General features: G+C 50.3%; 1 protein-coding gene across 11 annotated transcripts in view; it reads left to right on the top strand.

Annotated features, from left to right (window-relative positions):
- Nucleotides 1-15,234, top strand: part of LOC125954982 (glucose transporter type 1) — a 156,444-nt gene that overhangs the window by 88,781 nt on the left and 52,429 nt on the right. For 5 of the 11 annotated variants that reach the window (XR_007469074.1, XM_049685747.1, XM_049685746.1 and 2 more), the window contains exons 1-3: nucleotides 10,412-10,675; nucleotides 11,194-11,310; nucleotides 15,189-15,234. The exon at nucleotides 15,189-15,234 is cut by the window's right edge and continues 186 nt beyond it. Coding sequence is in view for 10 of the 11 variants with exons in the window: in XM_049685747.1 (XP_049541704.1) it covers nucleotides 10,519-10,675; nucleotides 11,194-11,310; nucleotides 15,189-15,234 (320 nt within the window). In the remaining variant the exon portion in view is untranslated. Of the gene's footprint in view, nucleotides 1-10,411; nucleotides 10,676-11,193; nucleotides 11,311-15,188 lie in introns of those variants that run through there. The other 6 variants (XM_049685750.1, XM_049685751.1, XM_049685752.1 and 3 more) reach the window with 3 other exon arrangements.

The following is a 15,234-nucleotide window of genomic DNA, read 5'->3' as shown; positions in this document are numbered from 1 at the left end:
TTTTTCTTCTCTCTCCTCTACTCTCTCCTCTCCTCTTTACCACCGAAACGGTTTGTTGTTTCCGCGAATCGTTTCCTGTATTCCTACTGTTGTGTTGCCTCCTCCTCCTCCTCCTCCTTCCTTCCTTTTACTAAGGGGGAGAGGAGCACCATTTTACAATGCCAAGTGAGTGAACGAACGAATGAAACGAACGAGCGCATTCAGCCGCCACTTTCAACCATTGCGCAACCAACCATCGCACGAATGGATTCATGTTCTGTAGCTGTGTGTGTGTGTGTGTGTGTGTGTGTGTGTGTGTGTGTGTGTGTGTATGCTCTTCAGCGATCGTTATCTCGACGTTGTGTTGATTGTTGTTGTTGTTATTGTTGCTGGCGTCATTACGTGGCACGTGGTACGAGCCTGCTTCGCAAAGCAGCTCCATTTTTGAATTCAAATGCACCAAAAGTTCTCCTTCTCCTCCCCGCACCCCCTTCATCCCTTAAATTGGGAGTGTTTGCTGGTTGTTTGGTCTTTGTTCGGCGGGTCGGGGAGGGAGGAGGGGGACGTTTTGTCCTCTTTTGGGGCTTTTCTTTTTGTGTGCCACAATTTTCCACTCTCACCAGCACACGCCAGCGTGCAGCATTGTAATGATCCATTGTGACGTGCCAGGGGGGTAGGGGGATGAGGGGTTGAAGGACGATGTGCAGTATCGATTCCCGGGACTATATCGCCAGTACTAGCAGAGGTGTTGTACTGTGCTGCCTGGAAGGGTTCTCTCTCTCTCTCTCTCTCTCTCTCTCTCTCTCTCGCTCTCTTTCTCTCCTTCATAACGATCTCTGATTGACGGTTACATTCGTCATTTTGCTTAAGGGTTTGGGGGATGATTTGCATAGGCAGGTGATGTAATATGGATCACGGAAGCGAACACATTGCTGTGTGTGTGGGTGTCGGTCACTCGCTTGCAGTTCATCAAAAAGGCAAACATCAAGCTAAAGACCCTGCGCCCTGCAGTACCACTTACCTTCATACCCCAGGATATTATTCCGGGTTGATGTCACCAGAGAAGAGGGAGGACCTGGGACCATCCTGTGCGCTCTGGGCATCTTAACTGGAGGAAAAAGTCGGGGGGAGTGCCTAAAATTCCCGTCATCTAATATTTAAGCCCTTGTTGACAACTGTTTTAAAACTAAATTATTCACTCCACTGCTCCAGCTGCGCCATCCCGGAGAGCATCAGCACCTCTCCGGACCTCCGGACACTTTGCTTCTCGTTTCGTCTCGTCCCGAAACCGCGTAGGTCCGTTCCAGGATTGACGATGCGAAGGTTTGCGGACTCGTCTCTCAGTTCTCTCTCTCACACACTCTCAGTGAGCGTCCGGACCGCTGGATGCAGTGGCCTGGAACGGACCCGGAGGGATCGTACCGCACCGTACCGCGAAATGGCAGCTGGCTAAAACCTCAAAAACCCTACGCCACGGCTCACGGGTCCTGAATTCATGGGATTTGCTGTGTGCGTGTGTACGAGTGTGTGTGTGTGCGTGGTTCGTAAACAAAATACTTGGAAATAATTCATAAAGCTATAAAAAGGCCCGTTCCACAAGCACACCGTTCCGGCGCTCGGCTCTATTGGCATTGCCGCCGATGTTTCACCGAGTTTTACACCGGGCTGAGTCACCTAATGGGGTTTTGGGACTTTATGTGCTGTATGTTTTCGTTCAAATTGATAAGTTCCCATCGCTTATCTATCCATTTGCGGTGGAGGAAGAGACAGTTTCTGAACAAATTTATTTTAACACGTTTTATGTTTAAGACTTTTTTGGAGGGTTTCTTCAAGCATATTGAGTCCAATTTATGGATTAATCGAAGCAAAACAGGCAACAATACAGTGGTTTGCTAAAACAACTCAAAGCTTAAAACCAACGTTTTCAAAAAGAATGTCAATCGTGGCATGGACAAGTAGTAGATTATTTTGAGCATTTGAAGTTTAAATTCACCCTTCACTTAAAAAAAAACTTCCTATCAAGGTGTTTAAGTATAGTTTATACATTTTTTTCATGCAATTAGTTTTTTTTATGTAAGTAAAACTTGTTTTTTACCAAAATCTTTAAAGAGTTTTTTTAAATGTTTCCCCCAAACGCCATGCTTTATTGTTGTATTATGTATTTTGCTCATATTACGATCTTATATCTTCTTGAAAAGTTGTAGATAAATATGGTGTTAAACAAGAAAAAGAAGTATAGTTTATTGGCTTTTGGAACAATTTAACTATCTTAAAATGAGGACTTTGTCTATATTCTACTAACTTATCAATCAGAAAAGCGGGAGCACTAAAAGTGGGTGCAAGGCTGGAAATGGGGGATTTTTAATGGTTGGCTTGATAAACTAAAAACTAATGACGCCACAAGTACTGTTGAAAAATGCAAAATCTCATTTTCCACCTCGACGCGCCCAACCACTATATGCTGGCTGTCACACGATGAGAGGTAGAACAAGGGAGCGCGAGAGAAAAAGAGAGAGAGAACGACGAACTAACTAATATCCTCTATAGGCACATCGGAAACGCTTGGCATTCATTCGAATATGTTCGCCAGCTACTTGTGGTGAGGGCGACGACGCCATTTGCATACGTTCCAAGCGGAGCGTTGGTGCGAGAAATGAATGAAATCCCTTGAACAGGCAGACCGAGGGGAGGTTCTCTCCAGAAATGGCGCACCCATTGGCACACCACAACTCGGTCGTCGCAAACTTTCAAAGTGCCATCACTTCACTCACTGTTGATGAAGTGATCATTAGCAGCGGTAGTAGTAGCAGCAGCAGCAGCAGCGTTACCGTTGAGTCTGTTAATCGAGATCACCTACTCCGAGAAGGGGACACTCCAGCGTTTGACGAGTTCGAGTGAGTGGCCCTCCGACGCTGAATGCACGTATCGAAAGGAAAATGATACTGTGTCAATCGCACGCCACCGCTACCACACACCACCGTCACCGTCGTGGCCGTTGTCTGGTGGCACTCCAGGAGAATCATTAATATCGTAGCGAGCGTGCGTGTGAACGGGACCGTTCGCGCCCAGTACCCCCACTGACACGCAGCGTAAGGGCGTATAATTGAGTGATTTCTTGTCATTTCGCACCAAACAGTTACCGAGTTACAGACAGCGAGAGAGAGAGAGAGAGGGAGGCGCTTGATAAATGATACAGCGTCCCCAAAGACCCCACCACGGAAACCACTACCAACCCCCCCCCCCCCCCCCCGGGGGGAGGATCACCCAATAATAATCCCCTATCGATAGTATGACACACACGCACACACACAAAGAGAGCGAGAGAAAGGCCATACGATGCGTATCTGACGTTCGTTAATTTGACTGTCACTCGACACGCAACAACAACAACAACAACAACAACTCCAGCAGCCACCTGCACCACAAAGGACATCATGGCACCCCGTAATGGGTGGAGGCGATGAGAGTCTGGGGGTCTGGGGGAGGACAATCGAAAATACAATGGAATCCCTCACACGGCCTCACAGGCGCGTGTGTGAGTGATTACCTTTTACCGTTTCCGATTACTCGGGAAGGACTCGAAAGGAAGAGAGGGGAAGGAAAAAAAAGCTCCACAAACTTCACGTAGCCCCGAAGTTGGCGCTTCAATCAACGCTATCAATCATCAAACACGGCGCACCAACGATCACGGCAGTTAACGAGAACCCCAATAAAGGGGGCCACACACACACACACACGCGTACACACCGCGGCCACAAAAGGTCACCCTCACTCAGGTGGACAGAAGAAGGAGGGGGTGGTGGTGGTCGAGAGTGGTGCATGAACCCGGGGCGGCCCAATTCTCTCCATTCGCTATCAATCAACGCGCAGGAAGGAAGGAAAGTTCTCACGGTCTCGATGGAGTAGAGCCTTCCTCTTCTTTTACACACACACACACACACACCGAATAGGCATTATGGTGCAACATATTGACCTATTGCTACGCCTGAAGACCCCCCCACCACCACCACAATCCTAGGCTTATTGATCGGGGTTAGAGGGGCGAAAGATTGTTTCCGAGTGAGGCCACCAGGCCGGGCGCGTGCCGGGGGTGAGGGAATCAATAACAGCGCGAACGCTAGGCCCCCAACCCAACAGCCAGCCAGGAGCATAAGGTCAGCAGTTTGGATGGACGCCTTATGGCCCCTGGCGCTGGGTAGGGCAGGACATGCCTACAAGGGAACTGAACTCAAGGGAAAGGGGGAAAGAACCAAAGTAAGGGCACAAGTAGTAGTAAACAAAGGCAAATGCCGCTTAGTGTCAGGGTGAAAGTTGCTGTTACGAGACAGAGAGAGATAGCATCGTAGCATCGGAATTTATGAATCATTTATCACTCGCTCACTATCTGCTGCTGCTGCTGCTGTTACTTCCAGCGCGGACGCGAACTCTCGGATGGACAATGGCCATTTTTCGAGGCTCGTGCACGCGCGCTCCTCGCTGGATGCCCCACCCCCTTCGTACAACTACACAATGCATAATTTATGTTTGTTTCGTCCGTCTCCGTCACTCTCTTGCTAATGGAGACGCCTGGTACTCTTGAACTCTTTTGATGCCGATCGTACACATACACACACAGACACAGACCGGAAGATGGACAAGGAGGTGCATCACTTTCGTCACAAGTAGAGCGTGTGTGTGTGTGTGTGTGTGCTCGTTGATAATTTATGTGGGACCAGCAGATGCTCGCCCGTTGGACAGGAGCAGGACGGCGAGTGACAAATCGTGTCTCGGTACATTCTGGCCCTCATTCCGACCATTCCCGGGCTCATACACCGATCCATTCATTCCTGCAGCATTGCTTCAGCAATGATCGAACGCTGACGAATGCCTTTGATGTCATTTGGAGTGTTTTGTTCGATTTCGGAAAATGTAAACAACTTCCTCCAGACGCACCGACGGAGCACTTTTTGGGCGAAAGAAACATACATTTAGACAACGGCAAACGATGCGTTGGCCAACTCTAACGACCAATTGATTGGCAGCATCCCTCCGGTACACTCTGAAGGCGAGCATTCCCGCCAGCATTCCCGGGATGCTTCCCGGGCCAAAAGGCCAGCAGACAGATTGTTGTTTGTAAGGTATGGGGAGAAGGGGAAGGTGGTGGAACCCCCTTGCAACCCTTCCCCTCACTGGCACGGGACCAGTTCGTCGGTTTTTGGGTCCTGTTCGAAACACGGTAAACATGGAAGGATAACGCTCATAACTCTCGTCTGGTCCACAGCATCTCCGGTGGCCATCATTAGGCTCCACCTTCTCACTCTCTCTCGCTCGCTCGCTCTTTGCGCCATTGAAACCATCGGGTTGAACTGCTTCCGAGATTCCTTTGGTCTCATCCTAGCACCGTTCATTACTGGGGGGGTGGGGTGGGTGGGTGAGGTTCCCCAGGTTCCCCGTGATTTATGAGGTGTCCAACAGTTTATTTCCATTTAATGTCCTTAATGGCTTTCTGAAGGGTCGTTATAAATGTATGTATGTTTTATTGTGCACATCCGGTGACGGAATGGAGGAATGCGGATCAGTGGCCGGACTGATGCTGCTGGTGCTGCTGCAGACCAGTAGTGGTGATGCCAAGGCATTGGGCTGGACGATGCCGTCGTCGTCGTGGTCGTCGTCGTCTTAGCCTCTACGTCTTTTGATGGACGTTGGCGACCCAGAACCCCGCGAACGATTGGCAGTCGTTTTGAAGATTGTCCTGGCGGCATTCACATCCTCCTGCATTCCTTCCTTCCTTGCCCTCCCGTCGGTCATAATATTTATGACATTGGGCACGACGACGACGAGCTCTTTCATTCGGCGTCGTTTGCACCCAAGAAAAAAAAAACACAAACCGGGGAACGAAGGAAATTGAGGTCGCCATTTTGGGAGCGGAACGGATTGAGGAAGGTCCTTAGCATCCTTCCTCCCTCCGTCCAAGCAGCACTATAAACACGCAGTCGAGTCTCAGCAGCAGCCCAGAACGAGAACGCAACCAATGGAACCAGAGGGATAGAGAGAGACCGAATTGGCAAACCTTCATAATGGGTACGCGAAACGGGAGGGTTCCATTCCTTATTTATGTGTTATTATGTTTGGCAGCGACCACCACCATTACCTCGCAGCTGGCCAGCAGCAGCAGCAGCAGCAGCAACCGAGACAGCGACTCAAATTGCTGCGAAACACTTTAAAATGGGGATCGGATTTATGTGATTTGTCCAAAGAAGGAGTGACCCCTCCTGGATGGAGTGGAGTTGTGCGACTCGTTGCCAGTTGTAAACAGCCTTCTTCTTCCTCTTCTTCTTCTTCTTCCGGGGCGTAGCAGCACCTACGAGAAGTGACATCACGCGGAGCGGAGCGAACTGGGGCAAAGTTTTCGTGAAAAACAAAGCTTAACCCAGATATGGCTCATAAATTATCGATTTGCCGACCATTCTGACCAGCGACCAGCGTGGACCATGTGGTGGTGGTGGTGGTGGTCGTTTGGTGTTGGTGGTTGGTGGCGGCTCACACAAAGACCGAGAAGGGTCGTACGCGGATTAATTTTCCATTCCCGCCCCAATGGCACAAGGCAGCGGAGGCGGAACGTGGCGTGGCAGAACGTTGCGGAACATTGCCCGTACCGTTGCCCTTCGCGTTGCCGCTTCCAAGGCCACGAACATGCCGCGCTTCGCGTTGGTAAATGTTTGTTTGTAACGACAGCAAGCAACACCTCCCCCCCCCGGCAATTGTGGCTGCAGACCATACTGGGGGTTCCGGTAGAGGGCCGGGGTTAGTATGCAATTTTCTAATAACAAACCCCCGTGGGCACCCCCTTTCATGGACGCATTCCGGTGGGTGCGCACACCAAACCGGGTTGGCGGAATTGGCTTGTAAAGTGCAACTGAAAGTGGCAGTTTGCGTCGTGACGTGCGTTTGTGTGACTGTGATTGCCGGTTTGCCGGGACGTTTGCACTTCCGGAAAGGGAGGGAGGAAGAGACAGGCCCTTCAAATTAGTCAAAAGTATGCAACACGCATCACCAGTGCTAGTAAAAGCTTCCGCGAATTGGGTGTGGCTTACGGGAGCATTACTCACGCCAGGAACACCGTCAGGAGCGGCCACGACGAAACGAACATTCTTTTGCATACCTTGCAGTGGGAACTGTTGCTGGTCGGTGGAATGCAATTAAGGATGCATTAGCAACTGTTGCGACAAGCGAAGCATTTGAATGCATTTAAATAGTTTCGAAAGAATTTCGCTCCTTTCCGCCATGAAGTCGTAGTCGGTAAAGAAAACATAACCTCAAACGGGGCACGCGTCACACTTGGAATACGTCTCGACAACACGCAGCACGTCATGCCATTGCCTGCCAACGGTTACTGCTACTTGGTGTGCGTCAACAAAGCAGGCTATCTAGTGCGATCGGGATTAGTCGCAACCCGGGCGTATGCCGTATGCTGTAAACAACAGCCGAAACGTCATTTGTCTTGGGACCCCGTTGGTAATCAGACTGATTGGATACTGCCTCTAACTTCTGGAAGCAAATTGGCTACATTTACACACTCTTACAGAGTAATATGCCTTATCATGGCCCCCTCTCTAGAGGGACTACAGTGAATCCGAAGATCCCCAATTCTTGCTCCGATTATTCGAACTGACAGCAGCTCTCAATGGGTAATCGTTTACAGCGCCTGTAGACCGTAAATTACGCTACACGAACAAGGGAGGGAGATATGGATCTCGCGTCGGTGGATACGTGGATTTGTAAGCGATTCGCTGGAACGTTATCATCGCACCGCTGCGGTCCAGGGAACGCTCGAGGAGCCTGTCTGGCCTCGTTGGGCTATTAGCCAAGATTGCATCGGACATTGGTCGCGCATAACAATTGATTCCTTGCCGACCGTACCGGCCATATCGTACACACAGATACACACATACACACGTTGCTCGATGATAATGCGTAATGGTGAATGAATGGTCGCTATGCCGCTAGATTCGCCGCATCATCGTTATTATCCAGGTCCAAGGTATCCAAGTAGGAGTAGAATCCTCACTCCTATAGGACTACCTCACCAACAAACCGATCACACAACGGAGCGTACACCGCCGAAGTGGAAGAGATTCCGGCAAATCTAATTCCACGCAATGTTTGCGGCGAAGAAGCTACCCCATCTCGTGCCCATCTCTCGCCTGTATAGCCAGATCCTGGATCCCAAACCGACGCGAGGCGTGAGTGGCAAAAACCGGGAACTATACAGCACACAGTAGCAATATCCTCCCCGCCGGGGGACGGTGTGCCTGTGTGTGTGTGTGTGTCTGTGGTAGGTCTCCTTCTACCTGCATCCATGGTTCAAAGATTATCGCAGAAACCATAATTTCATAAACTACTGATTCGACACAAAGGGCTGTCGAGGCGCTCGGCGCTCGAAATGCGCTCCATGATTCTCCGGCCCCCAACACCAACCAGTCGTGCTGTTGCTGTTGCTGACTTGTGGCAACCGGGGTTCAATTCCCCGGAGTAGGATCCTCATCATCCCGGGCGTGTGTGTGTGCCCGTCCTAACGAGGTGTACGTAGCACAAATGCCTCGTGCGCGCGGCCAGGTCGGCGCAGGTTGAATCGTGCCACTTCGCCTTCGAGGCCTCGACCATCGCGGTGCTGGTGCTACTTGTGCTGGCGCAAGCACAATAATGTAACTCTATGCGCTCTACGATGGGACAAAGGGGGAGGGGCCCAGCGCAGGACAGGCCAGGACGGTCCCTGTGTTCCGAGGCAACCAGCCGTGAAATATTATTTAGACCGTACATATTTACTTATTCACGTTTTCCATTCCGGTGCTCCGTCGCACTGGAATATGATTTTCGTCCGTGTGCTCGCCCGTGTGCTCGTGTGTGTGTGTGTGGGGGCACACGAACCTCACCTGACCTCGAGCTACTGGAAGCCGAGCTACGATAGTACACCACAGATCACGTACGGTAACGATGACCTAAGGGAATGAGAGAAAGAGAAAGCGAGAGAGAGAAAGAGAGAGAAATATAGAGAAAGGGAATAATATCAATCCTAGACAGTGTGGCAGTACATTTCTTTCGAGGCGGCGAGACCCTCCACCAAAAGCGGTAAAGGATCGGGGGAGGAGGGGCTCTCGGTAGCAAGCTATTTGCATAACCGTGCAAGGACACACACACACCCCGGTGTCGGTGTGCGGTCGGTACCGTGGTATGGGTGTGCCCCGTGTGCCGTGTGCATTCTTGCGCTCAGGCGCGTCTGTCACAACTCCTTCACTTTGCTGGAAGGTGCTGGACTGGTACCGTACCAGTCGGTGTCTGTGGTGATGGTTTGAGAGTTATTTGACCAGAGCACATCCATGCCAGCCCGTTCCAGCAGCGTTCCAGGGAGGCCAAGACCTGTTGTAACTGTGCCGTATGCGTACCAGCATACGGGACGGTAGAAATGGCATGATGGGATGGGACGAGATGACGTGACTGCTTGACTTCGCCCAAAGTAGCCGACTGGGGAGGAGGAAAGGAAGGAAGGAAGGTGGGCCTACGGACCGAACGCAAGCCGGAAGGTGGTGGCTGGGTGGCACAGGAACACACAGGAAGCCCAAGGCTCCGATGCAGGATGTGAGGATAGTGCTCAATTGGATAGAAAGAAGTAGACGGACGGCAGAGTAGAAGAAAGAGAAATAGTGCTAGGGAAGAAAAAAGAAGAAAAAAGAACGGATGGATAACAGGAACCTGACCGACCGACCGACCGACCAACTTAGACATCGGTTGATGATACTCGGAAATGGGCAGAAAGCGGAACTAAGTCCAATTGTGAGCTTAGTCAACCATCACGGGGCCAACGGGGCTGCTGGCGCTGCTGCTGCTGCTGCTGATGATGATGGTGATTGTACGCCTGGCTGGTTCTGGCTGGTTCGGTGTTCGGACTTGCCTTCGAGATATTTATTTTGTTTATTACTTCTTTATGCTTGGGCAGACACGATTTGGGAATTACGTGCCGCCTACAGCACGGTAACTTATGTTTATCGAAGGGGTTAGCACCACTGCGCGCGCCTGTGTGTGTGTGTGTGTTTGTGTATGTGTTTTTCTGTGTGATATATAGAAGTAAAGCTCCGAAACGAGGAAGCACTTGGGCAGGTCATAGCTACTTTAACTAGTAAGTTATGATGATCCTTTACGGAGACTGCTCGTGTCGTATGTTTTTTCTACATAAACTCGACGTGCAGAAGTGTCGGTAAGTAAATTGATCAAGGGCTGGTTGGGCGGCGCATAAACTAACCGAATTATCGCACAATTTCTACTAACATGATCGTAAATGTTTGTTCTGGTCTCCTTTCACTTACTGTGTCCTAAATGTGTACTAAACGGTCATCTTTCTTTCTCTTTCTCTCTTTTTCTCTTTCCATTCCATCGCAAACACGGGCACCTAACCTAACCTAACCTAACTAAATATCGGATATTACATCATCATCTACTAACATCCGGTGGTGTAATCGCTGTACATATCACACAACAACAAAAAAAAACACGCGCACCAAACCAATGACAGTCGGCCGTCTCCATGTTATGGCGACAAACGGCGACCCTTCGATGATCTCTCCTCCGTCTTCCATTTCGAACGGCCCCGAGCCCCAATTGCCACCATTACTACCACCATTACGGTCGACACAAGTGCTGCAGCCGTTATCAGTGTATCCAGGTTGGTTTCCTTCTCCCTTCTCGCTAGTGCATTCATCAGAAACTCACGCACGCACACGCCTCGTCACTTTAAGTCATACCACAACATCCCTGTTCTGTTCTGTTCCGTTCCGTGCTTTGATTTGTCCCATAATTCCTCGTAGATTAATTTTGCCTTATTATCCGAATTGATTCGTTTTGCCAAGCAGCAACACGGCGGCTGCTGGCTTTTGGGGGTGAAATGATTTATTGTACTTAATTTGCTGCTAGCCACATACATACACATACGTTATTGTAGCACCGCTATTATGTTTCCGATCATCGATCCTAGTCCATTAACACCACCAACCACCATGCATGCCACCGCTAGTAATGGTAGGTCATTATGTCCCATCTCCTGCTGCTTCTGTGTAGCGTCCATTTTAGTGAGGAAGGTGGTTGCGGTGGAGCACTAATCGAACACGTTTATTGTACGCCTTTTTCTTCCCCATTCGATATCCCCAAACCTCGCCACACGGCCACACGGACCGATCACGACAGTATCGACATTGAGTCAGGAGGCAACGTATGATTATGTCTTTAGTGGGCCGCTGGATTCACAGGCCCTGTCATCAACGCTCAAGCTGACCTCACCTCCAGTACGAGTACGCCCCGACGGTAAGCAATCGGTTCCTGTGTTTTGACAGTAGATGCCCCGCTAACGAGACTCCCCCTCCATGATCCACCTGATCCCGAATACCAAGAGATCCTTCCAACAAAATTTGTCCCAAAAAGAAAAAAACCTTACCTACCAGGGAGGAGATTGGTCTAGACAGAGCAGCAGAGGGATAAAAAGGAAGGCAGCAATTTGATTGAAAACATTCCAGTAGATCGAAGTAGGCCGGCAATGCAATCCAAGCACTCATTGGAGCTATCGAAGCACGATAAACGAAACAGGAGTAGGACGAGGAGGAGGAGGCAAACAATGCGCTCCACAGTTCAACGGGTGCTTCGATGGCAACCAGTAAACCAGCCATCTTGTGTTGATTGTTGGTTGATTGAAATTTGCAAACCTTGCTCCGGGAGAACCAGTCCCGGAGATCGTCTTGACATCGATTTGCTTTTCCGTTTAATAAGAACGGGAACGGACGCTGCTCGAAGCAAAGGAACAAGACAACTACGACTTCACTTTGGCAAGAACATTTCCAATTCCCTCTCGACTCGAGCGAGACGATTCTAAAGGGCGTAAAGACCCTTTCTAGGGATCCTTTCAATACAGAGAGAGAGAGAGAGAGTGGTTGTTCAATTTACAGCGGGTTTTCTTGGCCTGCATTACTGTCTCGGCTCGGCATCGATCAGCATGAATGTGATGAAAAGGGGGCAAGGGTGGTGGCGCTCTAATCTAAAGAAAATCCCCTCCCTCACTGCCTCTTCCTGGAACACATCAACACCCATTTCCATTGGGTGGGCCGTATGTGTGTCTGCTTTAGTGTGTCAGTGTGCCCGGTTTATGCTCGATACCACTCGATATAGCAGCAGCAGCAGCAGCAGCAACAGGAACGATCCAGCTTGAAAGGTTTGAGCGCTTCGATTCCAGCTCCGGACCATGGCTTCGCTTGTAATGGTGTCCCTGTCCCTTTGCCCGGTCGCTTCTTTATACCTCCATCCCCCCGGTAAGACCACCCAGAACGGTTAATACCTAAGACCTCACATGATCTGAGACTGTCGGCACATGTTCCGGGCGATGGTTTCGTCTTTGTCGGCTCCTCCTCCTTCAAGGCTCTCGAGGGCGCTACTCTCGGTGAGGCCTTTGAGGGAAAACGTTGAGGAGAAATTTCCAGGCCTCCTTTGGCCTCCCGGCACCGGACCCGGTACGATCCAGGGAGGTGGTGTATTTGGGATCCTGAATATTTCATCACAGGATCACACGGCTCGGAGTCTTCGGAAGCCCAGGAGGAGTCTGTTAACTAATTTAAATTAAAATTCCTTCCCCTTTCCTCTCGCCCCCTTCCCCTCCCTCCCCGCTGGCATTCGTTATCCTTATCGGGGAACCGAGGGATGTTGGGTCCTTTTTCCAATTCCACTTCTTGTTTGCGCACCGTTACGTGGCAGTTGCTGCATTTTTTTTTCTTTCGTTCTTGTTGTTTGGTTGGTTTGGTGCCCTTCCTGCTATCTAAGGGATGAATCCTAAGGGGACGTAAGTCCTTCGAAGAAGCAGAAGAAGGAAGTGCCTTCACACACACGCACACACTGCAGGACAGTGGCAACAAAAAAGTGGAAGAGGCCAACGAGCCTCAAGCTCTACCGCTCTTTCTGTCTCTCTCTGTCGGTGGTAATCGGATCGAATGTGCAGATTGATTAGAGCTCTCGCCTTGTCCGCCATTGAGCTACCTTTCTTTCACCGCGCTCCCCCTCCCCCCCTCATGGGAATCCTCTATTGACGCTGTGAACCGAGCAGGGCTCATGGTTTGAGGTTAGGTTGCCTCTTCGCTCATCAAACAAGACATGATGCTGAAGGTGGACCATAAAAAAGATGGGGGGGGGGGTTTGCCAGGTGACGAGGGGTGAAATGGAAGCAACCCCGTCCCCAGGAGAGCTTCTCTATAAGCCCCGAGCAAAGGTGGAAAGATGGTCCGGGGTGCGGTTCGAATCGAGTCGAATCAACGATATCACACTTTCGATTCGATTCTCGTATCGATTCCGGGGAAAAAAAACGGGGAACCAAAAGAAGGGAACCCCTCGCACCTTAGCTTTCTCCCTTCCTTCCGCATGCCGCGGGTGGTAAAGGAAATGGGAACCGAGTGCGGAAACGAATGAAACTCGGAAATGAACGGCTCACACTATCACGTGCTGGTGGTGGTGGTGGTGGTGGTGATGGTGGAGGTGTTGCTCACCAACCCAAAGCAACCCCCCCTCTCGCCATCTAAGGTGATGAGCAGGTGTGCAACAAACAGTAACCAGCAACCAGACTGCTTCCATTTTCCATTAAATATCTCACGGAACGGTGAGCGAACTCGGGTGGCCGATCAGAGGCCAGGGGGGTTGGCCGCCGCACCCGCCAACCGGCTTATCCGTAAAAGGTTCAGACCATCGGTTGGGCGCAAATGTGTTTTTGCAACATTTGCAACATTATCATTCCCGTTACAATTTCCGTAACACGTTAATTGAACCGTGCACCGTTCGGACAGTTTTAATTTCCAGTCCAGTTGAGCCGATGGTGTGTGTGCTTTTGGTTTGGTGGTTTGGTTCGCAATGCCGATGCCGACACTGTTCGGTTGTTCCAGCTGATCTAGCTATCGTCAGCAGATTTGAAGTGAAGTGCCCTCGATGAGATAAGCGACCTCACTCTTCCTCTCTCTCTCTACCTCTATTTCTCTCTCTCATATGAGGAATGTGCCGCAACAGTAGGAACCCCAATTCAAGTGCCAAGCACAGTAAGGCAACACAAACTGCTGAGTAGGCATTGGGTGTTGTTTTGAATTTTCCCAACATGGATCATCGATTTCGAGGTTTCTGGTTCAAAGGTACCTGGGATGGCAAATGGTTGTCCCGGTGAATCGGAAAACACTCGTACCTAAGGTAGAAGGTTGATCAAAGTAGCCTCACTTAGTAATGAAAAAGCTGTCAAAATATGATGCCGTTCAGAACATGTCAGCCAACAGTTCATGTTGTTGGACGTTGTTAGTGTTCTTATTTTGACAGCTGCTATCCATAACTTCTAATCCAGGCACCAGCACAAAAACATCCTCTTCGCACCTTTCTTGGATTACCGACGGTGGTGTTACTGCGCATTCCGGCGGGGTTGCCCCCGAGAGAAGTAAATTGAAATGTCTGCGTGGGGCGATTAGCAACCGACCGTTCGCGATCTCGGGGCTCGCTCCTTGCTGCTACTGCTGCTGCTGCTGCTGCTTCTGTAACATTGGTTTTTATTGTTACGACCGGCGCCGCACCGTCAACAGCCCCGTTTACCGAGATAAACGAGGCCTCGAGACAATTCCGCGCGTCGTTTCATTTAGCTTTTATGGAATTGAGCACCCACCACCTCCGGTTCCGGGGTCTTGGGGGTCCGGTCCGGACGTTCTTTAAAATTGATGCAGGGATACGACGGGATTCTATTCTTGTGAAGCTACCCTCCCTGGTGGGGGCTGCAGCGCCGCGTACCTAGACCGGAACCGCACGGATCGTTTCGAGTTTATTTCCTCTAATTTCCGTTTATCGGTTACGAGGGTTACGGTGGCCAATCCCTCCCTTGTATCCACACACCCACTCTCCCCTCTCCCTACTCTGCTATCACCCCTCACCCCGCATGCTTCCGATTTAATGTCGAAACCATTACGAAAGATGGTCGCTAAAAGTGAAAAAAAAAAACAAAAAAAAAGAGAAAAAAACGTAAAAATTCGAAATTACCACACATCTGGATCCACTGGAACACCGGACCCGGTGTGCCTCACATGCACGCACGCATGCACAACTCCACACACACACACACACACACCCAGACACACTCTGCAAGCGCTAGTATCACCGTTGGCTAACCTCTTGAAATGCCCTAAAAGTGTATCTTCCATTCTGCCATGCCGGCCCGCCAGTTTACCGTTCCCA

The sequence above is a fragment of the Anopheles darlingi genome, chromosome 3, assembly GCF_943734745.1.
Source record: "Anopheles darlingi chromosome 3, idAnoDarlMG_H_01, whole genome shotgun sequence".
NCBI lineage: Eukaryota > Metazoa > Arthropoda > Insecta > Diptera > Culicidae > Anopheles > Anopheles darlingi.
Note: the sequence above shows the minus strand (reverse complement) of the source record. Positions and strands in the feature narration are given on the sequence as shown.